This window comes from Rattus norvegicus, chromosome 15 (genome assembly GCF_036323735.1).
Source record: "Rattus norvegicus strain BN/NHsdMcwi chromosome 15, GRCr8, whole genome shotgun sequence".
In the NCBI taxonomy this organism is placed as follows: domain Eukaryota; kingdom Metazoa; phylum Chordata; class Mammalia; order Rodentia; family Muridae; genus Rattus; species Rattus norvegicus.
In genome coordinates this window covers 76623072-76644334 of record NC_086033.1, presented here as the reverse complement: position 1 = coordinate 76644334, position 21263 = coordinate 76623072, and the positions used below count along the sequence as shown (strand labels likewise).

The 21263-nt window shown below is 37.8% G+C and overlaps 1 protein-coding gene across 14 annotated transcripts in view; it reads left to right on the top strand.

Annotated features, from left to right (window-relative positions):
* Pcdh9 (protocadherin 9) overlaps positions 1-21263 on the top strand; it is an 898173-nt gene that overhangs the window by 2310 nt on the left and 874600 nt on the right. For 13 of the 14 annotated variants that reach the window (XM_008770867.4, XM_017599711.3, XM_017599712.3 and 10 more), the window contains exon 2: positions 318-3494. In XM_008770867.4, coding sequence (XP_008769089.2) covers positions 459-3494 — 3036 coding nt within the window. In that variant the 5' untranslated portion in view covers positions 318-458. Of the gene's footprint in view, positions 1-317; positions 3495-21263 lie in introns of those variants that run through there. The other variant, NM_001191688.1, reaches the window with a different exon arrangement.

Sequence of the window (21263 nt, the reverse complement as noted above, 5' to 3'; positions counted from 1 at the left end):
GGGGGTTGAGGGGGAACAAGAATGTATGCTTTGAATTAAACAGTGTTGTGGGGAAAAAAACAGTGTGGGGGTTGGGGGGGGATCCAGGTAAAAATAGCTGCTGCTGTCCTTAATTCAAAAGTAGATGAATTTCATTTTCTCTGGGCAAATGCAACAAGCAGGGACTATTCAGTGATGTGACCACAGAGTTAACTTGCAAACTGTGGCACAGCAAACTGCCATGTTTACTAATAGGCAGGGACAGTGTGCTTCGATGTTTTGGTGACCGTGTTCTCATTTGCCGAAGAATAATGTTGTCTGTACAATTGTGTTGACAGTGGCTGTCTCCACATAAGAGATGAGATGTAATGCCTCCTCCTCCTCCGGTCCATGCACACTTCCTCTTGCAATCCGTGCATCATTCCTCAGTGGGAACCTTTAAACTCTAAAATCCAAGGGAAGAAAATAAAGACATTATCATGGACCTGAGGGATTTTTACCTGTTGGCTGCTCTGATTGCCTGTTTAAGGCTGGATTCCGCAATAGCTCAAGAACTTATTTACACTATTAGAGAGGAATTGCCCGAAAATGTGCCCATAGGAAATATACCAAAGGATCTGAATATTTCTCACATCAACGCTGCCACAGGGACGAGTGCCAGCCTTGTCTACAGGCTGGTTTCTAAAGCTGGGGATGCCCCTCTGGTGAAAGTATCCAGTAGCACTGGGGAGATTTTCACAACCTCCAACAGAATAGACAGAGAGAAACTCTGTGCCGGAGCTTCTTATGCTGAGGAGAATGAGTGTTTCTTTGAACTTGAGGTGGTGATCCTCCCCAATGACTTTTTCAGACTGATCAAAATCAAGATCATTGTCAAGGATACCAATGATAATGCCCCCATGTTTCCGTCTCCCGTCATCAATATTTCCATCCCAGAGAACACTTTGATCAACAGTCGCTTTCCAATCCCATCAGCCACAGACCCTGACACGGGCTTCAATGGGGTACAGCATTATGAATTGCTGAATGGGCAGAGTGTTTTTGGACTGGATATCGTGGAAACTCCGGAGGGAGAAAAGTGGCCGCAATTGATCGTTCAGCAGAACTTGGATAGAGAACAAAAAGATACCTATGTGATGAAAATCAAAGTGGAGGATGGGGGCACTCCACAGAAATCCAGCACAGCCATACTCCAGGTCACAGTAAGTGATGTCAATGACAACAGGCCAGTGTTTAAAGAGGGTCAAGTGGAAGTGCATATTCCAGAGAATGCTCCTGTAGGGACCTCTGTGATTCAGCTCCATGCTACTGATGCAGACATAGGCAGCAATGCTGAAATCCGGTACATCTTTGGTGCCCAGGTCGCCCCTGCAACCAAAAGACTCTTTGCTTTAAATAACACAACTGGGCTGATTACAGTTCAGAGGTCCTTAGATAGGGAAGAGACAGCCATTCACAAAGTGACAGTGCTGGCTAGTGACGGCAGCTCCACTCCTGCCAGAGCCACCGTTACCATCAATGTCACAGATGTAAATGATAATCCTCCAAACATAGACCTCAGGTACATTATAAGTCCCATCAATGGCACCGTGTATCTCTCTGAGAAAGATCCAGTCAATACAAAGATTGCCCTAATTACAGTTTCAGATAAGGACACGGATGTGAATGGCAAAGTGATCTGTTTTATTGAAAGAGAGGTCCCATTTCATCTGAAGGCAGTGTATGACAACCAGTATCTGCTAGAGACCTCGTCTCTGCTGGACTATGAGGGCACCAAAGAATTCAGCTTTAAAATCGTTGCCTCTGATTCTGGGAAGCCCAGTTTGAATCAGACTGCCCTGGTAAGGGTTAAGCTTGAGGACGAAAATGACAACCCACCAATTTTCAACCAGCCTGTAATTGAGCTGTCAGTTTCTGAAAACAACCGACGTGGGTTATACTTAACAACTATTAGTGCTACGGATGAAGACAGTGGGAAAAATGCAGACATTGTTTATCAGCTTGGACCCAATGCCTCCTTCTTTGATCTGGACAGAAAGACAGGAGTTCTGACAGCCTCCAGAGTCTTTAACAGGGAGGAACAAGAGCGGTTCATTTTTACAGTAACTGCCAGGGACAACGGGACCCCTCCCCTGCAGAGCCAAGCAGCCGTGATAGTTACTGTTCTGGATGAGAATGACAATAGCCCCAAGTTCACTCATAATCATTTTCAGTTTTTTGTGTCTGAGAATCTGCCAAAGTATAGTACTGTGGGGGTAATCACAGTGACAGACGAGGACGCTGGAGAGAATAAAGCTGTGACTCTTTCCATTCTAAATGACAATGAAAATTTCGTGTTGGATCCCTATTCAGGAGTCATAAAGTCCAATGTCTCCTTTGATAGAGAACAGCAGAGTTCCTACACGTTTGATGTCAAAGCCACTGACGGAGGACAGCCACCTCGGTCCTCTACTGCAAAAGTAACTATCAATGTCATGGATGTCAATGACAATAGTCCAGTTGTCATTTCTCCACCATCCAACACCTCCTTTAAGTTGGTGCCCCTCTCAGCCATTCCTGGTTCCGTGGTTGCTGAAGTTTTTGCTGTGGATATTGACACCGGGATGAATGCAGAACTTAAGTATACCATAGTGAGCGGGAACAACAAAGGATTATTTCGGATTGATCCAGTAACGGGCAATATCACCTTAGAAGAAAAGCCGGCACCTACTGACGTGGGCCTGCACCGTCTCGTGGTCAACATAAGTGACCTGGGGTACCCTAAGGCTTTGCACACTCTTGTGCTGGTATTTCTTTACGTGAACGACACTGCTGGAAACGCCTCGTATATATATGACTTGATCCGTAGGACTATGGAGACCCCGCTGGACAGGAACATAGGAGATAGTGGTCAACCTTATCAAAACGAGGACTATCTCACCATCATGATTGCCATCGTTGCCGGGGCCATGGTCGTCATCGTCGTGATCTTTGTCACGGTGCTGGTGCGCTGTCGCCATGCGTCGAGGTTCAAGGCTGCTCAGAGGAGCAAACAAGGTGCTGAATGGATGTCCCCAAACCAGGAGAATAAACAAAACAAGAAAAAGAAACGGAAGAAAAGAAAGTCGCCCAAGAGTTCTCTTTTGAACTTTGTTACTATCGAAGAGTCCAAACCTGATGATGCGGTTCATGAACCTATCAATGGGACCATAAGCCTGCCTGCTGAGCTGGAGGAACAGAGTATAGGAAGATTTGACTGGGGCCCGGCCCCTCCAACAACCTTCAAGCCTAACAGCCCTGACCTGGCCAAGCACTACAAATCTGCCTCTCCACAGCCTGCGTTTCATCTCAAACCAGACACTCCAGTTTCCGTGAAAAAGCACCACGTCATTCAAGAGCTCCCTTTGGACAACACCTTTGTTGGGGGCTGCGACACCCTTTCCAAACGCTCCTCCACTAGTTCAGATCACTTCAGTGCCTCAGAGTGCAGCTCCCAAGGAGGCTTCAAGACAAAGGGCCCCTTACACACCAGACAGGTAAACGAGCACTTTTACTGGTCTATAAGTACTGCATACAAGTGCCCAGTCAACCAGTATTAACGTGCCACTGTGTGTATTGTTTTTTGGTCTAACTTTAGCTTAGTTATAAGGAGGAAAAAAAACTTGACCCCTTTTTTATTCCTCTGGGGCTCAGTCAAGAATTTTTAGAACAGCTTTGAAATTTCTGAGTTCTGAGAATATTTAACCTCCCAGTTTCCTTCAAATGGCAAAAGATGAAAAGAGGAAATTATTCCAAAATGTCCCGAGATAATGTTTGCTCAAGAAGAAAACCCATCCTGATTTGCCCAATTCTGCTCCTGGGGTTTCCAAATTATCTACTTCAAGATTTTCACATTACCTTTTGATCTAAAAAGTCACCTTCAAGTATCAAGTTTAAATGACATTTGAAGGTCTGACACCACTCACTCTGGAGCTGTGGTCGATAAAGGGGTTACAGTTTTTTTTTTACACAGTAAAAAAAAAAGAGAGTAGTATATTATATGTACATCAGCTGGGAAGCACATGATTATTGATTGATTGCATCTAAGCCATATAGAAAGTCTACTCCTTGATTTCAAGTTATTTTATTGTAATATAGTAAGCTGGATCTTTCTTAGAACGATTTTCAGTGTCCATAATGGTTCATATTTGAAAAGAAAAGGGAAATAAAAGGAATGCTTTCTCTCTAATATTACTAATTTATACAGAAAAGAAGGATTCCATTGTAAATACTTTCTCATCTTAGCAATGCATAAGTGATCTGTCATAACTCATTTTAAACTGTGAAAGACACTGTGTGAAGAGAGATTAAGAGGCTGAGAAACTCATATTTCAACCAAATCCAGAATTAGTTTTCCTTAGGTCTAATAATTCCTTGTTAATAAAGATTTAAATGCAGCGCTGTCTAATTTATTTCTTTGGTGCTTGTCTGTTGCCACGAAATTTGAATGTCAATAATAGCCTGTAGATGGCACTAGGGTATCATGTCCCCTGTGCTGGCCAGGTGCCAATCCTGCAGTAGCTAGGAAGAGGGGGAGGGAAGGATCTTTGGTAGTACAGCCAAAGATACCTTTTATTTAATGATAGTTCCTCTGGAGCAACTAGCATTTAAGTTCATTTGTTTGCTCTTTAGTGAGTTGCTCTCAGCACATCAAGTTTCTAGGATTTTGGAAGTCAAGCTCTGTTGTTAGGAGTCCATCTCTGCTGGTGGCCCATCTACCACCTTGCTAACCAGTTATAAACATAAATCTCAGAAAATCAGGTAAAGCAAAGTTCACAGAACCATCTTGACGAGACTTGGGAAAATTGAAAAGGGTTCTTTAATGTTGTCATTGTTTTGTTTTGTTCTCTGAAGTTGTGATAGAGTAGTGTTTCTAATGGAAACTGTTTCCCCTTTTACATTCAGTAGCCGCTCTGTAGTGAGTCTGGGGCTTCAGGCGAATAAGGCATAAAAGTGATTTAATCAGTCAATCACACAGGTGCTCTAAGAATACTCGGTATAATTATTATTATGAATGTAAGCTCTCCACCTGACATACTAAACACATAGAGCATTGTTGAGGAACATTCGAGTAAAGCTGAGAAACACAAGGTGAAAGAACCTCAAAGAAACAAAATGGTTTTGATGTCCTAGAGGAAGCCTTCAGGCTTTTAGTTGATAGTGAAAGTCAGGACAACTCAGTTTCAGGTTAACTTTATCAGTGCTTGAGAAGAGAGTGGTGTTAAATATTTGGAAATTGTCTGAACATAGCCAAGATTTTTTAAAGTTGCTTAATAGTTTATTATGGCAAGAAAAGTAACCAGTGAAACTAAATGGACTTTATTAGGAAGTTTCTTTCTCAATGAAAAAAAAATGATGTGCTGTGCTTTCTGTCATTCCTTGAAAAGAACCAGTGTAAACAGAAATGTTTTCTGTGAGATCTGAAACCAATTTCCCAAGGAGAGTTACCTGTCTACCCTCCCACATGATCAACCCCTTCACTTCAGTATAGGGGAATTGCCAGCAAGGTACAGGCCAAATTCTTCTGATTTTTTTCCAGTTATTGAGCTTAAATATGAAGCAAAGACACAAATAGTAGTCAGATGTGTTTCAGCAGAGTTTTCTTAAAGATCTTCCCACGGAGCTTGGTTTGTTATTAAAGACATTTGTTTGTATATGACATAATCTTGCTGACAGGACACTGAGTAACTCACAGACTGAAACTACGGTATGTTTCAGACACACTTTTGGACCATGAGCAGGCATTCTGTAGCTTTCTTGTATACATTCTGAGGTAGTTTTCATAATAAAAGAAAAACTAAAAACGTAGCAGTCACCTGTGAGGAAATAAGTTTTCAAAATCAGTAGAGTGGGGATGGCTGTGGACAGAGGCATAGCTATAATATTGAGGAAGATATTATTATATAATATAATAAGGCAGAGGGTGTTTTCTATTAATGAAAGGGAAATTATGTATAGCTTCTTAAAATCTTATTCACCGAACTCTATGATAACTCTCTAAGATGCTTTGGTTAAACCAGAACAAATGGTTGATGTTATTATCTTATTTAGCTCCTCTGTTTCAACTAGGAACCCTTATACAATCTGAGCTCCTGTACTTTACAACATTGAAAGTATAAGTTTTATTACTACAAATTTTATCACGTGAATTTATAGATTATTATATAACATAGGAAGGATTTTTTTTGTCAAGTGGGCATGATTGACTTTAACTGGACTCCTTTAGACATTGTGATGCTTGCTGAGGTTTGGAAACTGGAAGATTCTTGACTAGAAGGTTACCAAATTTATTTATTGCTACTTTGTAAGTCTTGGCTTTAACCGGACTCCTTTTGATGTCATGCTGCTAGTTTAAGTGTGGAAAGTGCCAGACCTTTGAGTAAAAGCTTCCCAAATTTTAAGTACCACTACTCTGAATTGTCCTCATGAAAATGCAACATCTTGTTTCTACATCCCAAGCTGGTTGGTGGGGCAGTGGCTCCTAGTTTGTCCCACGCTTTCCCTTTTCCTGTGTGTTTGCAGGTAATGCATGAGGTAATTGTAAATGCGATCCCTGTATTGACTCTATCTTACTAAGTTGTTTTAAATTGCAGTATAACAATTCTGTCATTTATTCTGCCGCTACATTTTTTTAGAAAAGAGCTTTCATAGTGTCCTCTATATAGTTTTAGGCAAAGGGTCATCCAAAGATCAAAGCAAACTTCACTGCTGCAGACTGAAATTATGTCAATGCTATAAATTCCATCTGGTCACTCCACAGTCAAATTGCTTCTGTTTTTGCCTAAAAGAAGAAAGCTATCCTGGATATAATAGGGTTTGAAATATGAATTTTCAAATGCACTATGTCTGAAAATCAATAGAGTCTCTTAAAACAGAGTTTGGTATTTATCTAGACCAGTTCTGGTGCACTGCTACTGGGTCAGACCTGTAAACGTACCTAGCTAACACTTCCTAGATGATGCTGCTTTCTGCTCGTCTAAGGACCATTCCTTGAGAGTCAGCATTAGTGGATCAGAACTGAGATGCTCTCCTGTTCTTTTCATAGCATCATATCCAACAGAGCTGTTTTTGCACATCTCAACTTTGCCCACTTATTGACAGCTGTTTTATTGTTGCTGGAGGCTTACAGTAAGCTGTTTATTGCTGTTTCCCAACTTGGTTGACAGCGTTTGGGGAATTAATTTTCTTGATCCCATGTGGTTTGTTCTCTCCAGTGGGAGGGTGGGGGATAAATGAAAATGTTAACATAAAGAACAGTGATCTATTTACATTTGACAAGTTCTTCAAGTCATCAAACAATCTATAAAGATTCCACCGGAGTTCGGTTCTGAGTAAACAGCCAGATTTAGTTTTCTAAATGAAATGCTCATTTCAAAGCTAAAACATCCTGACATTAACGTTTTATGGTTTTAAAGTATTTGCTCAGATGCACATTTATGTATAGATTGAGGAATTTATACATTGGAAATGTGTAGACAAACTGTACTAAAGCGGACGTGTGTGCTTTTACAGTTGCAAAGAGAATTGCTTATGGTCCTGATCATTTAGAGATACTATATTACATTTGTGATTACTTTTCGTCTTTGAGTAATCCACCACAATCGGTTCTGCAAGTTATTATGACATGTGGAACACAGAAGGCAGTCACAGAGCTGGTATTTAGAACTGTCAGAAAGACAAAAAATAAAATAAAATAAAATAAAAGGCAATTGAGAGTGAAGGGAGCAAAGGCAGTGTGATGTGAGGCCCGCAGAAACTGAAGCCTGTTTTTATCTTCTGAATTTTAGACCCTCATGCAGGCAGGAGTGTGCATGCTGCATTGTGGAAAATTAACCCCTACCTCAAAAATCAAGTGATTTTGAAAACTGTGAACTGTAGTGCTCCTCCTCTCTCTTGATAGCTCCTGTTGGTGTGATGCCGTGTGGCTCATATGTAGGAAGTAAAAAAATAACCCCTTGGAGACTGATTTAGACTTCATAGGTAAGGATGAGTTAGTTGTTCATCTTGACCACCTTCTCTCTAGGATTTTTAACTGGGACATTTGATTTTCTTTCCCATTGATCATCCTACGAGGCTCAATATACATTGTGCCATTAATTCCTAGTAATAGTAAGGAAAATAGATGTTTTTTGAAGTTGCCATTGTATTAAACAGGCTTTTTTAGGGTGCAATTATGTACATAGTATTTATAAACAGGCAGGGGATTTTTATAGCTAAAATATTCTTCTACCTACCCATCATGCTTTCTCATCTCGCATGGTTCAGACCATACACACCCACATTGAGAAAGAACAGACAGTGGCTCATTAAAATCACCTTGCAAGTCTGTAGGTATAGTGCAGGGGGAGATCATTGACCTCAAGTGCACAATGCTCACATCCTGGCAGTGAAAATAAAGACCATCTTGGAAATGTTGTAGTTATGACAATATTCCATTTTATTTTATATATATGTGAACACCGTCATTATTTAATTGCAGGCTATAATTTTCTTGTTAGCATGGCATAAATTAAAAGACAGAAAATAGAATACTGAGGTTGCATGAAAGAACTCAAACTTACAGTGGGATTTCCTTACAATCCATTGTAACTCACGTCAGGTCTATGAATTACAGCCCAAATATTACAACTGGCAATTTAATGTGTTATCTTTCCGGAACATTATTTTATAGTGTAAGGTATGAGAGTGGGTTCTTGAGATCATATTTCCATATAAGTTCGGTTTTGGCAATGACTTTTATTCCCTGCTTTACTTATTTTCTAAGTTCTTTGGATAGAGGATTCTGGATTTCCACCAAGTGTCAAGAGCTTCATCTTGTGTTGTTCCACCTGTCTAAGGCTAAGTGTTTGCACAGCACTGCTCTGCATTTCCTGATTTGATTTTCCTGGTTTGGCTCTGCTATAGATAAAGGCTTAGTGTTTGTGTCTTTATGAACAAAACAAAGAAAACACTTCTTTTCTGGACTGTTCAATGTTTGTACTTAAAAATCCTTAAGGCATAAGCCTTTCTGCATGTAGTGTTGTGTTTCCATGAGGTAGGGTAAAGTTAGAAGCTGCCATCTTAAGAGTATTAGTTTGTTGATGAAGTATCTTACATAGTAGCTTGTTGTGTAGCTAAAAATGATAGATTGTGGACATTTTTATTTCTTAATATTCATTTTCAAGTAATGTTCTTTCTGAATTCCTATGTGAAGTATATAACACTACAGAAGTAAATTATAGATATGATGTAGAAATAGGATTCCTCATGTATATGAGGAGATACATACACTCTAGTGTTTAAATTTTTATCAGTTGTTAGTTCAGATAACTGCTAAAACTGTCAAACATTTCATTTGGAAAGGAACACATGCCTTTTTGCCTTTGTTCGATACAATCCTATTGGGCTGTCAGTCTTCAGAAACATAGAACTTGAAAGATATATTACTGTGATTGACGTTTTTACTTTAGATTTACATTCCTTTTTTCCATAAGCCAAGATTCATTAAAATTTGAAGCTCCTGTGTGAGTTAAACAACTTTTTTAATAGTAGAGTGTTTATAACTGAAAGTGGATTTAAAAGTCTGATACTTAAATTTTAAGAATTTCACACTTATTTTTTTTTGTTCTATAATGAGTGTGTCTCCTATAGATAAGAGTAGAGACAGCATTACTAGAGTTTTCAAGGTTATAATATATAATTCAAAAGAAGCCAGAATCCTGTGGGCATGCATTAGAAATCTATTTTTACCTGTATATCCAGTAAGACCTGTGAAATACCTGTAATCATCTTCATGAGTACTTACACAAGCATGTGTTGCTTTGTAAATGACTGACGTGGTACAAGCTAATCGGGCAGTGATGGTGTAAACTAGGCAGGATCCCAAAACACATCTGACTGTTTCTTCTTATTCACTCCATACAAATTATTCCAGCACATGCAAGGAAAGAGGTGTTCTTGCTAGACATCATTCCCACATAGAATTTCACCAGGTCTACTAATGTGTGCAGGCTTTTACTTATGTTGCCTATAGGAAAGAATGATGGTTTTTGTCAAATTTTCTTGCTTGTGTAATATCTTTGATTTAATATTCTTCTTCCATAGTTTTTGCTATCGAACCATCTTTGTGTTTTAGTACCATGCAGCTTTGCACTCTCCAGTTCCAAGCCCTTTTCAATCTCTCAGCAGTTGATTAAGAAATACTCTAATCCCTTTTAGAATACTGAGGAAGTAATGGGTGGCAGGAGCTTTGACTCTTTAAGCTTCCACTGCCATGCTAGGAAGAATTGTTACTGAGTGACTGTTTGCGCATGTCTGCCCTCCTGCTACTTTCTTGGCCTCATTTTTTTCTTCCAAATCTTCAGCGTTCATCCTGAGAATATTTATTTTAGTCGGAAATAAGCATGCCAGTGATAGACGTTTGGGATCCACCTCCAAATGAATGCCAACACAGACCAGGAAGTCCTGATGCATTTTGCATAGATCTGTATGAACACAGTGAACCCTTCATAAGCTCTTAGATTGCAGGAAATCAGTGTTGAAAATTAAGTGGGGTTTTAAAGATTTGCAATGTAGAGAGCTTTGTATAATGCTGGAATTGCAGGTGCCTATTAAATATAAAGTAAAGGCTTTGTAATACAACCAGCTAACACGTTTCCCTCCACATTAGAGTGATTTATAGCCTAGGGAATTAGGTTTGCCTATTTTTTTTCCAACGCAGACACATTTGGATGTATTCAAAAGAATGAAAATCGCAGGCATGCCTTAGAATGGACAAGTTTGCTCTTTGATGTTTCTGGTTCTGAAGAACAGACAATGGAGGAGAGCTGGGACTTTCTTGGAGGTGTCTCCGATGCCCCTGATTTGGGCTATCACCACCCCTGCGAAAACACTCTCAAGTTTGTGATTAGAATCTGCTCTGGCTGTAGAAAAAAAAAAAAGGAAGAAAGCCCTAGGTATCTCGAATCATTTCTCAAGAAATTTGTTAGAATTCGTTTCTGCTTCATTCCCAAACATTGCATATTTAATCGCATGGCTCTTTGGTCCAGGTATGGATAGATCTTATCATATTTACCTCCTTGACGGTGCGGAGCAGATGGCTGGCACTTCTCTAACACTTGATGTTGCAGGTTCGCCTGCTTACGTATAATTTGGTAGACATAGCCATACATATTTCAAAATAATTACGTATACGCCTTTTTTTAATGCTGCCATGTAAAGCATTTAATCATGTGTGGCTCACAATCCGTACATGGCCAAGTGGCTGGCCCTTTTCATCATAGATGATTAGTTTGGGAAACAAAAGACTGGCAATTACAATTCAGAGAGTGGGTTTTTTTAGTTCTTCCCCCATTTCCTCATTAAACAAACATCAATAAGGAGGAAATGGAAGCAGGAGGCTTTAAGAGATGAAGCTGTGTCTTTCAAAGAAAGAAAATGTCTTCTGCTGACAGTAGTTCTGTAGTAGATCTTCTCTGAGAAAAAGGAAACCAGTGCTTTTTAGGATTCCAAGGATACAACCAATCTGGGCCTCTGTGTGATAACAGCTGCATGCTGAGGCCTTTCAAACGCTCAGCTACACAGGATTCGGCAGGAGGCTGTGTAGATGGTGCAAGTGACAAATGGAGACAAAATGGAGTGAGTTCTGAGATGCGAGTTGATGCCCTCCTGAGTCATATATTCATGTCATTGAACCGATTTTCACATTGGAAGTCCTGAGTCACAATGGCCTTTCCTCTTTATCAGCTGAGAGTGAACCCGTCCCAGCAATTTCTCTTTGCTCTATGTCTTATTAATCACTAGATGGAAGACATTCATTTGTATTATTTAGTGTGTACTTTTAGCTTCTAAGTGTTTTGGTTGATTTTAAATGATATATATTTTTCTATAGATCTCTTTACCATAAACATGATATGTATACAAACATACATATACAAACACACACACACACACACACACATACACATACACATGCACACACAGGTAAATATCTTGACAGTATACATGAAGTGTTTCATAAACTTCGTATCATGTCCTTCCTTTTTTGAAATACCATACAGACCCTGTATTTTGAGCTAATATTTCATTCACTACTGTCAGCATTTGCCTGTCCTCATTCATGTTTTTCCTAAAGATAAGGAATAATATTTTGTTTTGTTGTGTCTAGGATAAGAATGTTTTGTCTCACCATATTCAAATTTCCTGCATAAAAGGTAATAGGGTTTATGTGAAAATTGCCTATATTTTTGCCTCAAAATTAAAATAAGTATGATGGTGTGTTAGCATGATTTGAAGCCCCTCCTTTCAGTCAGTCTTAGCAGTAAGACCTGTTGCAAATGCAGTGACAGCAAAATATGTTAATTTCATTGATTTTTTTAAAATACGGTGAAAATTGACAAAAGCATTTTGATACCTGAAATCTCTATTTTAGACAATTAAATTTTGCTTGAGGTAAGGGTCATTGACTTCTGGGTAGTACTAGGAGCAATGATCCTCAGGGTTTAAACTTTTCTGGCAACACCATCTGTTACTGGCAGAACTGTGCATCCTCTGCAGCTGACATAGGCCCACCCTAGGTAAACAGCCAGTATGGTAGAAAGCGCAGACCTGGTTTTAGTATTAAATGTCAATGCAGGTAGTCCACATACTGAAACATCTCTATTTGCAGTATAATCGTTAGGGGAGCTGTAGTGAGTTCCTCAGAGTGTCAATATGACTCACTTACATTTCTTTATCCCTACATGAGGGCAGAGGTGAACCAAGTAGACGATCCGAGAGATCTCCTGAGAGAGTTCTGTAATTGAACTTAATACTTGCATTATACTTTTCATTTATATTCTGTCTATAAGAACTGTGTAAGAAGACACAACCATTATCATGCACTGTTTACATTTTCCCACCATATTTGACTTAGCCATCATGCTTTGTTTTTTTCTTATGTATACTAGGTGTGTCCATTAAATTATATACCAAGGGTCTCATTCATTAACCATGGAAAGAGTGAAAGACATAACCCAGGATGAGGAATCCTCTCTTTGGGTCTCCACATTGTTAGTGGTTTATTTCTTTTTTCTTTTTTTTTCTTCTTCTCATTGATGTGACAAAATATGGACAAGATCAAGTTACAGCAGAAAGCAAAAGTTTACATTGGTTCATAGTCGGAGGGCAGTGTTCATCACGAAATGAAAGGCACAGCAGCAGGGCCATGAAGCGACTGGTCAGATTATATCTTGTGTCAGGAGGCAGAGATAAGTGAATGCTTGAGTCCAGCATGCCATCTCTTCTTTATTCCGTGTGCGATCCCAATCTTTGGGATTTCCTTAATTTAAAACCACACTCAAAGGTATTTATCCACGGCCAGTCTAGATTCTAACAGGTTGGTGGTCAGTACTGACCATCACGATATTTAAATTGAATATCGATTGACTGATTTCCTCAAAATAGAATGCCCTTCTGCATTGGAGAAAGATATGAAAACATCCAGCAATGGTACCGTGCGAGTATCATTAACGCACTCATTAGTGAGGTAGAAAATGCACAAGAATCTAACAAGTGCTCTATAAAAGGAAGCGAAATAATAACTGGATAGTGATTAATGCAGTGTCTGGTTACTATATTAATTTTAGAAAGACAAATTTAGTGTCTAATAGAACTCAGAGGACTCTTGCATGCTGAAGCTTCAAATGTGCCTTTGAGATGATTTGACCTATTTAATTCATTTTGCAGCTAAGAAATTGGAGACCATAGAAATAATTTGATATTTGTCGTAGCAGAAATGACTGGGTGATCTACTATATGAAAATGTTGTGACTATTAATACAGAATTGCATTTGCCTAGACAGTAGAAATGGGCCCTTGGTTTCTTTGTGCTGTGGACATTCTCATTCTTATTAAGATTTTTGTAAAGTAAACATCAACCCGCTATGGAGTCCGTTCCAGAACTGTCTTCCGTCTCTTCTGTCTAAGCAGAGCAGCTCCTCACTAACAGAGGAACCTGATCCACTTAATAGATGAATGCTCTTTTAATTTTGCTTATCATGGTTTTGTTATCCTGTAATTTTTGAAAATTTTCCTGTAGGTATAACTTGCATTCATCTACTTTTCTTTAAACATCATTTTCATTATTAGAAGTTGTAAGGAGTCAATCTGTAACAACATAGAGTACAGTACAGAAAATGCCTAGATTGGATTTTATTGCTCATTATTTTGTCTGTGAAATTACTTCACTTTTTTTTTTTTTAGTATTTTACCTGTACCTGTTTCACTTGTTTGCCACATTTAAAATCACCCTGTTCCTCTTAGCACTTGTTATGAATGTAGTTCTTTGTCTATTACCCATAGGAGAGGCCCCCACCTGGGGATTTTCACCTCCCCCATCACTCCTATTACAAAACAACATATAAAACCAAACCGGTCGCACAGTCAGTTCTTAACGCAGCTGGAATCATTTGAAACCTGCTGCTTCGTGCTTCCAATTAGTCTATAGACTAGAAAGCATCTCTGTCGAAGTCACGGCATCTACTGTGTAAGCAAACTAGTTGAAAGGCCTGGGAATATATGGATCATGTTTCTAGAATTTGCCAAATTGGTGATAGAAGCCCTGCGTCCGAAAGTTTTTACTACTTTTCTTTATTCTAAAATAATATATTTTGATCTATGAGTAAATTATCAATGCCTGAGGATTCAAATTTGCAGTCTGTGAGTGCGTGGATAAGATAACATTAATAGAGACAAAGTGTAAAAACATAGCACAATAGGATTTTACACAAAGATTCCAGTTCTATTATACCCTAGAGCAAAATAGTTCCCTTCTTCTTAAATAGCTAAAAGCTTCAAAATGAAATGGAAATCTGTGATTTAAAATTGAAGCAAAGTATAATGGAAATTTGTTACTAATTAGTTTTATTAACCATATAGGAAAGTTAATAGAGCCAAATTTCAATTGATTATCTGTGACCTTGATTATGAACAATAAAATTTTAGTATCTTTCTGGCTTTGACCACACCTAGGTTAAATGTTGGATTGGCCTTTGGTTTGATTCTAATTTCATGTAAGCCAGTATCACATAAGTGACTTCAAAAAAAACATAAAAGTATTTATTAATCATTATTGTTAGTGTGTGAGAAAACCCATAATTATGTGTACAGCTTCATTGGACTTCATGTTTCGCACTAACATGAGTGTGCGCCGACATTATTTCCGGTCCCACACTTGATGAGGTTTTCAGGTGTACAGTATGTCATCTTTAGTTGTCTAATAAAGTCTTTTCACTCTTGCTACATAAAGAACATAGAAACAGTCCAAAGGACAATCAATCAGGCATATTGTAAATGGTAAAATGCACTGCAAGGGTGTGACGTCATTGTTGGATTTGAAATATATAGCTTTCTCATGGCATCTCTTAGTATTGTTTTATGTGATATCTATCTATCTATCTATCTATCTATCTATCTATCTATCTATCTATTCATTCATCCATCCATCCGCATACATACATACATACAGTATATAGTATATACGTGTTATATACAGCATTATTTGTATGTCTGTGCTTACTACACATAGCTTAATGACAATGACATTAGTATGATTCAAGGTGTCCACGTTAATATCCACTCCTCATTCGTTAGGGAAGACTTTCAGCAATTCTGTTTAAATTCCATTACACATAATGATCACAAATATAGTCTAGGAACAGGCTCACTTGGCTTCTCAGAAAATAATATGATTTTTTTGGTTTTCTAATACTTCCTGGCTATAAATCTGACAAGGAAACATTGCTCACCTTTTCTGTAGATTAGTGAACTACATCGTGTTTTCATTCATCTATACCAAAACTTATTTCAGAGTAGTGTCTCCTAGTCCTTTAGACGCTTTAAAATTATTTGATTGAAGAATTATGAATATTGGCTATATGATCCACTCATATACACATATGCACACACATACACACAAATATATACACACACATATACATACACACATAAACACACATACACACATCCTTTTGTGTTTTTATTTGTTCTGTAATTTTATATATATGTCATCAGTCTCAACTGTGTTTCATGAATGGGATTAGACAATAAGATATTTTTTTTAATTCATGGGATTGCCTTGTTTAAAGTATTTCAGTGGATTTAATCACAAAATTTCCCTATGTAAAAATAAGTCTCAGCTTTAAACGGTGTCATTTTTCTAAAATATACTTTCCAAGTCTCTCATTTTTCTTTTTATAAAAATACTGCTCTAGGAGATCTAATCTTTCAAGGAGACAATAAAAATCTAAGATATATTACTCTAATTATAGGATTACAAGCTTTAAATTTATCCTGTAGTTAATTTAGAAAGAAATGAACTCCTTTGTCCCTACAGCCCAAATTCCTCCTACAGGCCAAGTTGCTCATGGAATATAGCAAGTAAGACCTCAGTTTTTCAACTGTGTAAGATTACTCTTTACTGTGTTAGCCATCACACAAAATCCGTTGTATACACTGGAAATGTCGAGTAGCGATCCAAGTCAAATTAGAAAATGACTCTAAAAAAATATATGAAGATGCACATTGTAGAAGTATCTTTGCAGGGAATATTTCAAGTCACAGCATTCTACAGAAGGAGGCCTCAGCCTTCGCCGCTGAAAGACCATCCATTTAACATAGACATGGAATACAGACCTTAACGTTGGCTGTTATATATGTTTGGTCTAATTGGCTTTTCCCTCCAGATGGTTGTCATTCGGGCAAGTCCATTTTCTTATGAATATTTATTGCAATATTTCAGGGGACCAGTGCAATACCATCCATGTTAAAACGAAGGGGACCTTCATTATACATGTTTCATCCTAACATTGAAAACATTCACACCCTGAAACGTTGTTTTGCTGTCATCACAGGAGGAAATGTCACAGTTGGGTTTTACATCTAGGCAAGGCAGAGAGTTTTCTTGAACTCATTCATTTCTAAGACACTAACTTACATAAGGATGCATGTCCTTATGTAAGGAAGCCTTCCCACAATTATAGTATCATTTGAGTGAAAATATCTGCTTTATGAAAAAGAAAAGCTACAGGTCCCCACCTGTGCATTCTTGTGCAAATGTATTTGAAAAAAACAAAAACCTTCCCTGCCAGAAAATGTTCTATTTTAATTGCAATTAGACTTCTCTGATAACCACCAAGCTGGTGCCTAACTCTAAAAGGATCTTTCCAACTGTTCTGTGGCTGCTTAGGCAACTATCACCAAGTAATTACTATAATTAAATGAACTACAAAATTGAAACCTGTTAAAATATTCAGAGCTCAGGAATAAAATGTAAAACACACTTGTTAATTAAATACATTAATTGAAATATAAATAAGTTTTCTTGGGAACCACAAGCGAATTAGTATGAGCAGTTCTATAAAAATTTGTACTTCACTTTTTATTAATATGAAAATATTGACAGTTTGGTAAACTAATTTAAGACCAGTGAAGAGGATAGTGTGAATTCAATCGGTGGGTGCATCTAAACAGAGGTTGGCATGCAAGCCACGTGTGTGTCCCTCTCTGTTGTCACCTACTCCTCAAAGTAATTAACCTAGGCCAATTGCAACATTGATCCCAATAATCACCAATTTTTCATTTTTATATGTTTTCAGGTACTTGCTTTTTCTCAGTTACTTTTATTCCTGTGTTGCATTAATAAATAAAATTATCCAGAAGTGATTATTAAATTCAGTACATATAAATTTATTATCTTCAAAATTTTGCTGTGCATTAATATATCTACTTGGTTTCAGTCATATGTAATATAATTCACTTTTCCTTTACTGAAAATCTGCTAGGTACTATGAGAATGTGCTCTCTAGCAAGAAATTTAGATGGAAAAATGACATTATGAAGCCCACAGTTTTCTATTTTATCAGCAAACATTAAGCTATGGCTTTTAAATGTCTTAAGGACACACCACTCCTTGGCTTCCTCGTGCTACCCAGCATCCATTTGGCCTACTTCTTCCTATTATCAGTTGATGGATGTTCATATTAGTCAAATCTATATTAACATGGACCCAGAACATTCAGTCAAAGGTGAGTCCCAGAGCTCTGTCTCTGCTGACTGTGAGAAAGCCCCACTATTGACCCTGCTGCTTTGACCATTCACTGCTCCCTCACCATGTAGAGCAAACCAATGGCTTTATCCTCATGAAGTAATCTTCTTAAATCTTTCCATTCTTACCCTAAAAGTTTTTGTTGCACCCAAACCAAAAATCACAAAATGAAAGTGTAGTGCTAGATGAGCAGTTTAGGGGTAAGGAACTTATTGTATATATGCAAGGCCTTGGTTTTTATCCCGACAGTGCCAAATACGATTAAAAAATGAAAAATCTCAGCAAACAATTGGAGTACACTGTAATAACCAAAATGTAATCAATTTAAAATAGAAATGGAACTGTAATAGTTTTTCTTAGTATATTACTTTTATCATGATTAACCTTTCTTTAGTCATAAAGACAAATTAAATATTTTAACAGATAATTTTATTATAGTGTATGGCATAAAGATATATAAAACATTTCTAGTTTTGACTGATTTAGCTAACAGTACAGACCTTAGAGAACTAAATCAAGTAATGTTCATTTATATTGTAGGCCCCACAGTTCATCCAGAACTATACAATGAAATTACAGAATATTTAGAATTGTCAATTGATTGATGAAGAAAAACCATGTTTACAATTACAAGAAAATCTGGCCATGAACATAAACTTCTTTGTGAGAATTTGATTATGATGGGAGAATTATAGTTCCAGCAATGCCACATGGTAGCTAAAGATAATTTAAAAGAATATAATATTAATATTCTAATAATAATAATATTCTAAGTTCCCCCTTTTATGTTTTAAGAAAGGCTCGGAATAAGCCTTCCTCAAAATGCCCAGGCATTTCTGCTTTGAACCCAGAATAACATACAGATGTGGCAAGCAAATCGGAAGGAAACCTGAATTCAGGGACTTTTCAGTGGATCCAGTATATTATTTTCTGATGGTGTGGTTCCGTCATCACGTCAAGGAAACGTGATGCTGGAATATGGCACTTTGGAGAAAGCTTTGTTGTAAGCTTCAATACGTGGGAATCAAGCCATTCTTTTAATACCTTACATTTGTGTTAGATTTCAGAACAAAACAATGGATGTCAGTAACTCTCCAGAAACCCCTATAATATAATGCTTCACTTAAAGTGATCTTAAAATAAATTTGGCCTAAAAGTCCAATGAGTACTTTTTTGTTTCCAATGACCAGTGTCAATTGGAAATAAGGTACATGAATTGAATGGTTCTGATTATATATATCCAGTGGTGACACGTGCCTGTGACAACTCTTGGGTTCTAATCTTGATGCCTTTGTCTCTTTCTCTGCAAGTCTTTTTTACTACTGATACCCCAGATCTTTGTTCGGAGAAAGCCTTCCTTCACGACAGTAGTCTCCCATTTGGTAGTGGGGTGGGACATTTTACCTACCTAGTGCTGCCTTTTCCAGTGTTTTTATTTAGCTGTAGGACGTGTCACATCATATCAAAAACAATATGAGAAATATCATCATAGCATTGTGTGATTTTATCAGCATGTGTATCACCTCCATGATTTCCTCATCCAGCATTGGAGAAGATCGAAGACTTTAAGGGCAAGTTATTGATGTATTAACTATTTTGTCCCCAAAAGAAGACATAGCATTGCTGTTACTAATACTAAACAGCACATGCATGAGTTTCATTAGGCAATGGCCAAAAAACCAATCACTGGGCTCTATGTAATCATTATACTTTCAATGAATAGAAGGCACATGACCACACATTTTGCAAATCCCTGATTGCTGCTACTACTAAAATCACCCAATTGCCTAAAAGCAATAATGAATGTAATGACAAATTATAAATAATACAAAGGTAATACGAGATTAGACTAAGAGAAAAGTAGGTCTGGGGGTTAAATATACCTTAGCTTTGGGGGGGCTATAATTGCTTGAATAAAATGTAAAGAGACTCTGACAAGATAAGAAGACGGACAGTCAAGTTATAAAATTCTGTGAGTTCACGGAGTCTTTGTCAGAGAGAGCCATTCCGGGAACAATAGGGCAGATCACAGCTCTGTGATTAATCAAATCAGTTCTCCATTGTAGAAGCACAAAGAGATGAAACCATACGATCTCATTTGAAATTAGATGCTTGTAGCCTAATGAACTCGGGTGGACTATGCTTTCTAATATTTTGGCTGGAAAGGAAATAAATTCATTAGGAATTTAGACAAAAACAACATTGCATAGCCATAATAGCTTCACAGAAGTCTTTCAAAAAGAAAGGCTAACCGTGAAACTATAAATAAAATGCTATCAGTATTCAGCTATTAAAACCAATTATTGATCATTTTAACATGATTAGCCATCGTTAAAAATTAGGACATGCTTTTTAACATGTAAAACTAAATCTCCACAATAATCTACAATAATTTCAGCTAAATATAATCTGATTTCACAGGGAAGTAGAGAGGGTGTTGGTGTCTTTCATACAGAGATTACAGTATTCAGGTTGACAGTATTCTCTTTGGGTTGTAAGAAAATCATAGTGCAATGACTTTTTCCAGCACCAGAACATGGGAATAGTTAGTTTCCCTGGGTGTCTATCTATGTGTTATTCTTAGCAGTTTTACCTGTACCACGTGGTAAGCTAAAGCCAACTACTACTATACAGATACTCTTAAAGTTTGATCTAATTTCCAACTATGCGAGAGCAAATGATGTGCACAGGCACGGGGTTAAGAAGTGGGAGAGTCTAAGACAGCTTCTCCAGTCGTCTGTTCTTGTTTTTACCTTCTAAGCAACACTCTATCACTCTATCACGTCATTTTAAAAAGGAAAACCGTAGTGCACCCATAGGTATCATTACACCAAAGGCAGTAGTGGGAGTGGCGATATCTGAAGTCAAAGTTGTTCGTTTCTCGTTTTGCTTCGTACACAGGAAACGGTGGTGCAACTCTACCTTTGTCCTGGGCGACCCTTTTCAGTTTACAAGGAAAAGTCACAAACGGTACATAGTGAAAGAAGTGGTTAGCATGAGGACCTTTTTAAGCAGTAGGATTCTAGTGTGCCTTTCCCCCTCTTTTGTTGAAAGAGTAGAATTTAACAATGAATTTAAAGCAATTTGTTCATCGCTGAATAGAACAGCTTTTGTAATTGTTCTTATTGTAAACAACTCTCTATGTGAGGGGAAAGGTCTAGAGAAGATGGAAGACCAGATTTGAATGATAAAAAATGGGTCTCAC